Source organism: Mus musculus, chromosome 3 (genome assembly GCF_000001635.26).
Source record: "Mus musculus strain C57BL/6J chromosome 3, GRCm38.p6 C57BL/6J".
NCBI lineage: Eukaryota > Metazoa > Chordata > Mammalia > Rodentia > Muridae > Mus > Mus musculus.
In genome coordinates, this window is record NC_000069.6 from 129836459 (window position 1) to 129847727 (window position 11269).

At 43.2% G+C, this 11269-nt stretch overlaps 1 protein-coding gene and 1 long non-coding RNA gene across 6 annotated transcripts in view; one reads left to right on the forward strand and one right to left on the reverse strand.

The window, feature by feature from the left end:
* Positions 1-268: 268 nt before the first annotated feature.
* Positions 269-11269, forward strand: part of Cfi (complement component factor i) — a 38606-nt gene continuing 27605 nt past the window's right edge. For 2 of the 4 annotated variants that reach the window (NM_007686.3, NM_001329552.1), the window contains exon 1: positions 281-408. In NM_007686.3, the coding sequence (NP_031712.2) occupies positions 352-408 (57 nt within the window). In that variant the 5' untranslated portion in view covers positions 281-351. Of the gene's footprint in view, positions 409-11269 lie in introns of all 4 variants that reach the window. The other 2 variants (XM_006500963.3, XM_006500962.3) reach the window with 2 other exon arrangements.
* Gm36180 lies at positions 7778-10744 on the reverse strand. 2 transcript variants are annotated; one of them, XR_376068.4, is made up of 3 exons: positions 10377-10744; positions 10077-10156; positions 7778-8470 (listed from the first exon to the last, which is right to left on the reverse strand). It is a non-coding gene; the product is annotated as a predicted gene, 36180 (long non-coding RNA). The 2 variants fall into 2 exon arrangements; XR_376067.4 differs by lacking the exon at positions 10077-10156 and having other exon boundaries at positions 10377-10660.

The following is an 11269-nucleotide window of genomic DNA, read 5'->3' on the forward strand; positions in this document are numbered from 1 at the left end:
TACTTTCTGTGTTCCTTGGAAAACAGATTCGAACTGGGGCATTGTCTGGGCCAATATGGAGCAATCTGCCTCCTCTGGTGTGAACACTTTCTATTGGTGGCCTGCCTCAGGAATTTACTGGGAAGGCTTTGGTTTGGTTTTTTTTTTTTTTTTTTTTTTTTTTTTTTTTTTTTTTCAGTTCCGATAAAGCTCTGGCTATTAGCCAAATCCTCTAACAGTTCAAAAGTACAAAGCTCTTTAGGAGGCTTTTCCTTTTTAAATATTTTTTCAGGGGTTAAATATTAAATGGCAGGAGCGTAGCTGGAATGGACAAGGGTCTTCCGTGGAGACTTGGCCCCGCACTCCTCCGGCATGAAGCTCGCTCATCTCAGTCTCTTTCTCTTGGCTCTCCACTTGAGTTCTTCCAGGGTGAGTGATGAGATTTTTATGGGAAGTCTTTTTATGAGACATTTTTAAAGTCTATAAAAATATAGGAAATTTCTCAAAAGACACTTTATAGACGTACATATTACCTCAGGTCAGTTGTTAAGAATGCAGATATACAGTAGCAGATCGTTCGTATTAATAGCCTGGTAAAAGGAACTTAAGGGAATACTTTTTTGATATGCTTGTACGTGTGCATCCACATTGAGTTGAACAAGAACTTGGTTGGTTCCTTGCTATAATTTCCTGTTCTATTAAAACAGTAAGTCGTCATGCTTTTCTGCATGTGACCTACAGTGATAGGGAAATGATAAGACAGTTCTTCCTCCCGTATCCCTTTTAAGGAAAGTGTAGAAAGATGATTAAATAGGTCAGAGGGAGAATAACACGCAAGATGTAAATTACATTTGAAAATGCAAAACAAGGGAGATATTCTAGGATCATAAAGATCTTATTTAATTGCAGTGGTCTAACAGTCTGCTGAACCCAGTATACACTGAAAGTATTGTTAAGTGGGAAATGGAGTAGTGTAACTGACCGTCACAGTGTAGCCTACTCCCAGTTAATCATGCTCAAATAACTCAGTAAAATCACTCAATAAAGGCCCATTTTTAATGAAGTTATGAATTATAATTATATAATGTGGAGTTTGCTGAATATTGTTCTGAGTACTGGGCATTTTGTATCCATATCAGGGCATCAAAACACGTTGTCTGGGGTGTCTCTCGGCAAGATGACATGGCTCACCTGATGAGCATGTGGCTGACGGGGAGTTGTGTCCCTGCTTTCAACAGGAGGCCGTCACATATCACTCGTCCAAGAAAGATCAAGATCTGTAGTATAGTTTTCCCCTAAATATTTATCATTTAAATACTAGTGTAAAAAAGGGGGGGTTGTAAAATCTTTCTATACAGATACTTGCAAAAATGGTAAAAATACCAGATGGCAAATAACTTCAGGGAGAGATCACCTGGAAGCGGCTACAGAACAAGTGAGATTAGCACTGGGCCATGATTCCGGGTTTGAGTTGATATTTGGTGAGAATGATCCGTTGCACCCCTTTCGGGCAGACAGAGAAGCAGGTATTTTAAGTACGACTAGTCCCCCAGGTAAATAAATCTGTTCCATTAGAGTGATCCATATACACCTTTGTTATGCGATATGCTGGTCACAGAAACAGCAGATTGCAAGAGAGAGCTTGTTCACACTTCAGCCAACTGGAGACAGGAGAATTAGTCTTTGCTAATTCTGAGAAAGGCTCTGGTCTAGTCACAGCTGAGGATCACAGCAGGTGATTGGAGGTTAGGAAACTCTTGGTCTGTGCATACATAATCGACCACTTCCCACAGCTACCATGGTAACCCACGCGGCAGAGGCCGAAATACAGCCAATAACTAAAAGTAGGTGGGGCTTAAATCTGGAGTGGCTTGGGGTTTGTAGTTGTCTCCTAGATTCTCCTAGGGGTTGGGCCTCCTGCCTCCCGCTGCCCTTGCCCTTTCTCATCTCTCATTGCTTAGAGATTCGGGGGGGGGGGGGGGGGGAAGGACTGACTTTGAGCTACCAGACCAGGGTGTAGACTTGAGTTAGAGGGGTGAAACTACTCAGAACTATTTGGAAGTATTTGAAACATGGAATCCACTTGGTACTATTCGGATAGTGAGTTAGTATTAGAAGACCATCCCCATTGACTAAGCAATAGGATCACATCCAGTTGATCATCCAACGGATGATCACATCCATTATTCATTCATCATGTACTTAGCTTTGGTAGACTATTCTGAACAGTGAGCTGAGATCAATCAGGAATTCACTCCCTCATTCAGAGAAATCAATACCTAGAGTTTGAAGCCAATCAAAGCTTGGGTGATTTCAGCCCTAGTGTATTCCAAAGCATGGTTTCCTTTTTCTGTAATGTTCCTATGGATGGGATGTGGTAGAGTCATATCTTTTGCAAGATAAATTTAACTCATATGTCTTGGCTCAGTGGCTTGACAGCCTTCAGTCCCACCAAAGAACTTGCCATTGGGGGCACTTCATAAGTCTAGTCCGGGGATAATGGAGCTGATCGAGATGCTTGCTTTTCCTAAATGTCATAAAGATCCTGGCTGTAGGCAGACATTGTCCAGGAGACCATCTGGAGGAAACATCAGCTGCTAGAAGCAGCTTTACTGTATGGTAGTGAGACTGGTTCTCGGTGACTGTGCATGCCCGACAGTGTCTGTCACTTTCAAGTCCCCTCCAAGTCTCCCATTTCATACGGGCTCAGTTGGACCATCTGTGTGGGCCCCCTCTGCAAGCAAGACAACTGTCAAGACCTGGGCCTGAGTCAAAGTGGCTTCCAGACAAACCGAAGTGTTTTTAAGAGTATCTCTTCTTCATTATGGAAAACAATGTCGAAGTTAATCAACTTATAAGGAGAAAAGTTTTATTTTGGATCAAAGTGTTGGGTATCTTAGTCCCTCATTGCCAGGAACTGCTGTTTTGGGCCTGTGATTACACAGTGCATCGCGGCAGGACTGTGTGGGAGAGGAGACCCGTTCACTTCATGAAGACCAGACAAGGAAACGACAGGAATCGACAGCACTTCTGACATTTCTGAAAGTATTAACTTGTTTCCTGTGACATCACTTCCTCTTACTAGGCCCCATTTAAAAGGTTCCTGTCACACTATAAGCTGGGAACCAAGGCTTCAACAAATGGACCTTTAGATCCAAATGGAGAATATGACTCCTCTTTTACCTGGCCAGTGGGTTGAGGTCACCAAGGAGTATGTATGTAACTCCTGATGAAAGCCTGAGCCACAATGCACCTCAACTTGATTTTTGCCATGAAGGTTCCTCCACTGCCACTTTGACATAGCCTGAACTTCAGTAAGGTTTTAACAGTTCCGGAAACCCTTTCAGATTCACAGAATAAAGGTTTACCCAACCACAGCGTCCACAAATACTACCAAGTATATAAAAAAAAACCTCCAGTAGTTAAGTCAGTCTGCCTAAAATTTGCCAATATTCTCCAGCTCTGATGCCTCTGGACCAAGCTCCTTTTTATCTGAGGGGAGCCCCTTGGGTTGTTTTTGGCACATGCCTATGTATCCCTTAGTCACCTTTTGAACAGTCCTATAATATTACTCTTTACCATGGGAGCATCATATTGTGTGCTCTGGTATGTTTGACTTAGCACATCCTTCATAGCAGGTTCATAGATGAGGACTTCATCTTCTGTGTTATTTAAGAAAGCCAACCTCCTTTGAGTCTGGGAGTAGGGAGAACTCCAATCAAGCCTCCATTGGTTGGAACGTTCTTGTGTGTGCTGTGTGTGGTCTATACGTGTGTACTCACCCATTTGAACATATTGGGAGGACTGAAGGCAAGCGTCATGTATGGTCTTCAGTCACTCTCATTTTGAGACAGGGCCTCTTGCCCTGTCTGGCTTTCATACCAGGACTCAGATTTCAAAATCAGGTAGGCACTCTTGCTTGCACAGAGAGCAGTTTACCCACTGAGAAATCTTCCCACACTTTGTCAGAGCATCCTTAGCTAATATTTGTGAAATCGCAAGAACTGGCGATCAGGGTCCTTTGGGGAGGAGCCTAGGTCCTCCCAGGCTTGGCTATCGACTTTGCTTTCTGATTTGCTCGATTGTACCCTTGAACAGGCAGATAACTTGATATCCGCTGTCACAGACAATAACCACCGATTCCAGAATAGCTTCTGACAAATCTGAAGCTTGCTAGCATGTTCAATTTCTCCCTCTTAAGTGTTTAACACTCTCTTCCTTTCCAAATTGACCCATGGGGTGTGGTGTGTAGGTTTGGTGTTAGAGCAAATGTTTAGCATGAGCTGGATCCTGGATTTGATGCCCAGGACCACCAGCACCATGAACACCACCACCACCACCAACAACAACAACAATGATTTCCTGAGAATGAACCCCCAAAAAGCATATTTTGTGCTCTCCTTACCCAGATGGAGGGTCTTCATCAGGACTATAAATCCCATCTTCTATATCAAGCGGCTTCTGTTACCATTTTTGTTTGACATGATACTACTAGATACTCATCTTTATAAGTTCTTGCTCCATAGGACCACTCCCAACTGTGAACATCCTATGGTGGCAGGCCTGTTAGAATAGAATGGCTGGAGTAAACTCATCCTCTCATTCGGCTGCCTGAATACAATTACATCCAAGTTCTTTAGTATGTGTGATTTTTTTTCACATTATGACATTATGATTGCATGGACAGGGTGGGGGAAAGCATCTTTGAGATCAAGAACTACAGGTCAACTGGATTCTCTAGTCTGGATGATGAGTTATAGCTTGACACCACTAGGTCAGCATCTTCCACAATCTGACTAATGTCTCAAGTCTTGGCTTTTGTATTAGTAAAATTTGATATTAAGTGGGACCAAAGAGGACAGTTGAAGGTATATACAAGAAAGGTAGCCAGTAGACGTTTAATACGTTTCTTAGTATGTTATTTCAGTGGCTATGGCCTCAAATTTGGAAATCTTGGTGTGAGACAAATGTAAATGTGTATGTAGGCTTCCTTTCTCCCCATCCCAGACTCCCATCTGCCCAGATGTCCAACCTCATCTCTTAAAAGGTTTCTTGAGTTTGTTTCAACTTAGAGGATACAAGTCTGTTCTAATGATGGTGAGATGTCCACCCTGCAGGCTCACTCTGACATAGATTCCAGTAAATCTCATCCCAACAATTGAACAGTGCATTCAGCATATGCAGGAAATGATTCTTTCAGTATGTGTTTCTCATTTGACAGTCTAAGAAGTAAGAAAATAATATTTTTGAGGTTTCTTCTGAATCGTTGTCTTTCCAGAAAGTTTGGGAAGCTTATATTCAAAATTGAGTAGTTGGCCTTATGCCAATGAGAAAATCCTACAGTGTGTCTCTCCTCATCCTAGTCACCTGGGGTCCATGAAAGAAGCTCTGACGGGAACAATGGGGTCAGCGTGCGCTGTAGGACTCATTCTTGATCACAAACATGAACCCCTGTATTTGGTGAACTACTTATTTTCCACTGTGGGGGTTTAAATAGGCATGGCCTCCACAGACTCATGTGAATGCTTGTCCCATAGGGAATGGCACTATCAGGAGGTGTGGCCTTATTGGAGAAGGTGTGGCCTTGTTGGAAGAAGTGTGTCATTGTAGCAGGCTTTGAGGTCTTGTATATGCTCAAGCGATGCCCAGTGTAGCCCCAATCCCCTTCTGCTGCCTTTGGATCAAGACGTAGAACTCCCATCTCCTTTTCTAGCACCATGTCTGACCGATCATTACCATGTTTCCCACCATGATGATAATGGACCAAACCTTTGAACCTGTAAGCCAGACCCGGCTAAATGTTGTCCTTTATAACAGTTGTTTTGATCATGGTGTCCCTTCACAGCAATAAAACCTTAACTAAGACACCCATCCTCTTCAAGAATTCTCTGCAGGGCTGGATACATAGCTCACAAACTATGAATGCTTAATGCCCTTCCAGAGTTCAGTTCCCAGCACCCACATCAGGTGGTGTACAACCACCTGTAACTCCAGCTCCAGGGAATCAGATGCTCTTTTGTGGCCTCCACGGGCACCTGTATTCATGGACATATACACATGATTAAAACTAAAATAAAATGTTTAAAAGTTCCATGTAGGTAGGGGCATCCCGTTTTCTTTTTCTTTAATAGTTCGTGTGCTGCCAATGGTGCATTGGATTGCTTCCATAGACTGTGCCCCACTCAATTTAGAGACTGGGGCAGAGTTTCTGTACTGGCTGGTTTTGTGTGTCAACTTGACACAAGCTGGAGTTATCACAGAGAAAGGCGCTTCAGTTAGGGAAATACCTCCACGAGATCCAGCTGTAAGGCATTTTCTCAATTAGTGATCAAGGGGGAAAGGCCCTTTGTGGGTGGGACCATCTCTGGGCTGGTAGTCTTGGGTTAAGAGAGCAGGCTGAACAAGCCAGGGGAAGCAAGACAGTAAGTAACATCCCTCCATGGCCTCTGCATCAGCTCCTGCTTCCTGACCTGCTTGAGTTCCAGTCCTGATTTCCTTGGTGATGAACAGCAGCATGGAAGTGTAAGCTGAATAAACCCTTTCTTCCCCAACTTTCATCTTGGTCATGATGTTTGTGCAGGAATAGAAACCCTGACTAAGACAGTTTCCTATCTTAGGTCTGGTTACTCCCTGTGGTGGGTCACACAATGGTGTTTGAATCCAAGCACCTGCTAATTTCATCTTTTGATGCTCCTGCCTTTCTTAAACCTGGCCCTTGCTCCTGCAAGTGTTATAGGCAATTTTGCAGTTGAGAATATGTACTCCCCCAGAGCTCCATCTACCTCCTGCTATTCATTTTGTGTATTTGGAATACTCTGGGCAATTATGGCTAACCTTGGTTTTCAACTTGACATAGAGGAACCCGTGGTTGAAGAATTGCCTCTGATTAATTGGTCTGTGGGGCACTGTCTTAATTGATGATTGATGAGAAAGGACCCAGTGCATTGTGGGAGGTGCCATCCTTTGGGCAAGTGTGCCTGGGCTGTTAATAGAAAGGTAGCTGAGCAAGCAGTAGGAAGTGTTTGTTTGCCATGGTGGTCTGTGAGTCAGTTCTCTAGGATCCTGCCTTGAGTTCCTGACTTGACTTCCCTCGGTGGTAGACTGTAATCTATAAGCCAAAATTGTTTTGGATCATGTTTTATCACAGGTAAAGAAACCATATTAGAGCCGGGCAGTGGTGGCACACGCCTTCAATCCCAGCACTCGGGAGGCAGAGGCAGGCAGATTTCTGAGTTTGAGGCCAGCCTGGTCTACAGAGTGAGTTCCACGACAGCCAGGGCTACACAGAGAAACCCTGTCTCAAAAAACAAAAATGAAAACGAAAGAAAGAAAGAAAGAAAGAAAGAAAGAAAGAAAGAAAGAAAGAAAGAAAGAAAGAAAGGAAGGAAGGAAGGAAGGAAGGAAGGAAGAAAGGAGGAAAACCAAATTAGAAAACAAGTGGAAGTCAGCTTCATCATTTCAAAGTTTCTGTTATCCCTGAATCAATGCTATTTGCTTCAACCATTCTAAGAATTCTGTAGGGACCTCACTGTGTTTTCTTATTTATCTGTTTGTTTAAGCTGTTTTGCCTTGAGACTGGTACTAACTACTTTTCTGATGCTGCAATAAAACACCATAACTATTGGGTGTAGTGTTGTACACATTTAATCCCAGCAGTTGGGAGTCAGAGGCAAGCAGATCTTTGTGAGTTCAAGGCCAGTTCCGTCTACATAGTGAGTTCCAGGATAGCTAAAACTACATAGTGAAGCCCTGTCTCACAAACAAACAAACAAACAAGTAAACAAACAACTCTCCATGATACGGCAATTTATGGAAGAAGGGGTTTATTGGGGCTTGTAGTTCCTAAGGAAAGAAGTCCATGCTGGTAGAGTAGAGGAATGGCAACAGGAGTTTAGGTGGCAGGCACGGCAGCAGGAACAGAAGGCTGAGAAGTCACACCTTGAGCCACAAGAAGGAAGAAGAGAAAACCTCTGGTGAGAAAAACAGAGTAATACCTTCCAGTATTAACACTGTTCAGTCTTTAGAGCTGTGATTGCACGTCCAGGAACAAGTCTGCCAGGTGGAAGGAGCATTTGTGGGAAGCGTGCATTAATAAGGAAGTTCACTGCAGTATTATTTATAGTAGTGAGACCCGGGAAACAAGTTAAATTGCTTCTTTGTGGAGTCTGGCTATACCGCCATTAGATGCAAATTACAGTGGTCAGGGCGACTGGAGAGTAAACTATGTCATCATTTATATACCACTGACCCTGACCTCTGGAAAACTACAAAAACTAACTAGCAATGATATTTGTTTTTATCCCCAAGGCAAAATAATAGAGTTGATTTCAAAACAGTATTTTCTTTTTTTCTTCTTCTTCTTCTTCTTCTTCTTCTTCTTCTTCTTCTTCTTCTTCTTTTTTTCTTTTTTAGCAATTAGAGATAAGCATGCAGGATCCCTCCCTTCTTGTCCACAATGTGCAGCCATCTTCCCACCAGCTCCAACCGCATTCTGGGAAAGGAGAGATATTTGTTTTTTTTAAAAATAATAAGAAAAAAAATCCCAATCAAAACCAATAAAGACCATATTGAATTTCTTATGTAACTCAAAACAATTCACTATTAGGAACTAATAAATATCCTACTTTTCAATCTAAGCAGAACATTTGCTAGGTAAGAAGTTGGGGGTGGGGTGGGGTTGTATCTGGCCCATCACTTTCCATCAGAAGCAGGGCTCTCACCTAAGGGGGTACAAGCTGAATGGACCAATCAAGCCAGTGATAAAATGGATAATTGAAGACAACAATGAGAGGAATTTCATTATCGTGGTCCAAATACTCTTCCATTGGGAAGGATTCTGATACAGATGTTTACTCTTGGTATCTAAACTCTTGGGATCCAAGTCACTCATCTAGAAAGAGACAAAGCTTTATATTGCTGCTATGGCTCCTCCTCCTCCTCCTCCTCCTCCTCCTCCTCCTTTGTTTAACCTTTGTCTTAGAGTTTCTATTCCTGCACAAAACATCACGACCAAGAAGCAAGTTGGGGAGGAAAAGATTTATTCAGCTTACACTTCCACATCGCTGTTCATCACCAAAGGAAGTCAGGACTCAGCAGGCAGGAGCTGATGCAGAGGCCATGAAGGGATGTTACTTACTGGCCTGCTTCCCCTGGGTTGCTCAGCTTGCTCTCTTATAGAACCCAGGATGGGTTACCAGCCCAGGGATAGTACCACCCACAATGGGTCCTCCCAAACTTGATCACTAATTGAGAAAATGTCTTACAGCTGGATCCCATGGAGGCATTTTCTCAAGGAAGGCTCCTTTCTCTGTGATAACTCCAGCTTGGGTCAAGTTGACACACAAAACCAGCCAGTACACCTTTAAAATTTTTTTTTAATCCTTAGTGTTTTCCAAGGAAATCATTGTGGCAGTTGGGTAATGCCATAGTAATTAAGTCACCTCAACATCCCACTGAATATATGTATACTTTATTTAGTATACAAATCTGTAGACTGGACAGGAACAGGCTGATCCGTGATGGGCTCAGCTGGTAAGGGCCTCTCTCTTAATATTTGGTGGTCAACTTCCCATTGGCTAACCAAAGTCACATGGCCAAACCCAGAGTCCAAGTGTACCAAACTACACCTTGCCCCCAGGAAGAGGCATGGCTAAGGAAGGAAATGAAAACCAGAGCTATGTGCCTCATGTCACAATTGTCATTATGTCACTATTTGCACAAGACCTGGAATGTTTGTTATTTATGCCTTCTCCTGTGGGCTTTCGGTGTCTTGTCTGTTAGCTCTTCTGTGGTCTGTTTCTCCATCAAGTTAAGGATTAGAGCCCCAGAAGTTTGCAGTCCACAAGACTCATCCCAGTAAATATAGCACATAAGCACACATAGCTAACAAAGCCAAAACCTCTCCAGAGAGGGAGCAAACATTTGCCCCCTTCCCCCTTCCCAGGAGTCTGGATGGAGATATAGATCCATCCAGATCATTTGTCCTTCATGGACCTGGCACAATGCATTTAGCCTGTTGGGTCATTTTAAATGACAGCAGGGTGAGACTGGGGGTAGGAACCTTTGAATGTATAGAAAAGAAAGGCTGCATAGCCCACCTTCTGTCTGTCACCTTCGAGAGAGGTAAAAAGCCTCCCCAAAGAGTCTCTTGGCAGCCAGGTTATAATCCATAGCAATCCTAAATTGAAAAAAAAAAAAAGCCAGTTTTATCTGACCCAGAAACTCCCTGCCCACCTGTCTACCTATTTAATAATTAGCACACTCCCGCCTTCCCTCCATTTGATCCTCAGTAACTGAGAACATTGCTTTTATTTAGTCAAAGCAGGATGAGAAGGGAAAAGCTTACCAAAGATCATAGAGCTAGCCAGCAGCAGACAGACTTTTTAACAAGCACTTACTTGGTTCTTTGGCTGTGCAGTGTGTTCCAGCTTCCGTGGCCCATCACACACGCTGGCTGGGACTCTGGTGATATAGCTCTCTTTGTGTCATTTCTGTTTCTGAAAGTAACGTCTCACCCATACTTCTGTAAGTAACCCCCTAGTAAAACTCGGTGGCTCACCGCATTGGAGTTTGGTGCTATGTTCTCTTTGGTCTGTTCTTGGTGCCCTGTCTGGGGTGAGTGGATGCTTGTTTATATCTTTGTCTTTCCAGGAAAAATGTCACACCACACAAAGTTATGTTAATCATTGCTTAAAGTGTTTGAGGCTGTGTTCCTAAGATACGTGAGTTTATTTCTTTATAATCACACTGCTATACAAAGAAATACATTTTGAATCTTAAAAATTTAAACACGTAAACATTTTAATAATTCAAAAATTAATCTTTTGTGATGTCACTCATCGCTTTATTTTTGAAAATAATTTTATTTTAATGGCACATCCATGAAAAAGAAGACATCACACAAAAACACGGAGAATAAATTCATAGGGAGAGATTGGCCATCAAAGGAATTTTTGTTGTTGATTTTCAAGACAGGGCTTCTCTGTGTAACCCTGGCTGTCCTAGAGGTAACTCTGTAGACCAGGCTGGCCTTGAACTCACAGAGATCCGCCTGCTTGTGCCTCCCAAGTGCTGGAACGAAAGGTGTGCACCACCACCGCCCAGCGATGAATGGAATTTGATACACGAATATCAAACGGGTCCTTGGAAGTGCTGGAGGCGGGGAAGCATCATCCATCACTCCCCCATGAAACCTGGCTCGCTCTCCCACACAGATCCTGTCTCGCCCTGTCCAGCACGTCTCAAAGCCATCATCACGCTGTGCTCTCACCACCTCTGCTTCCCCAGGTTC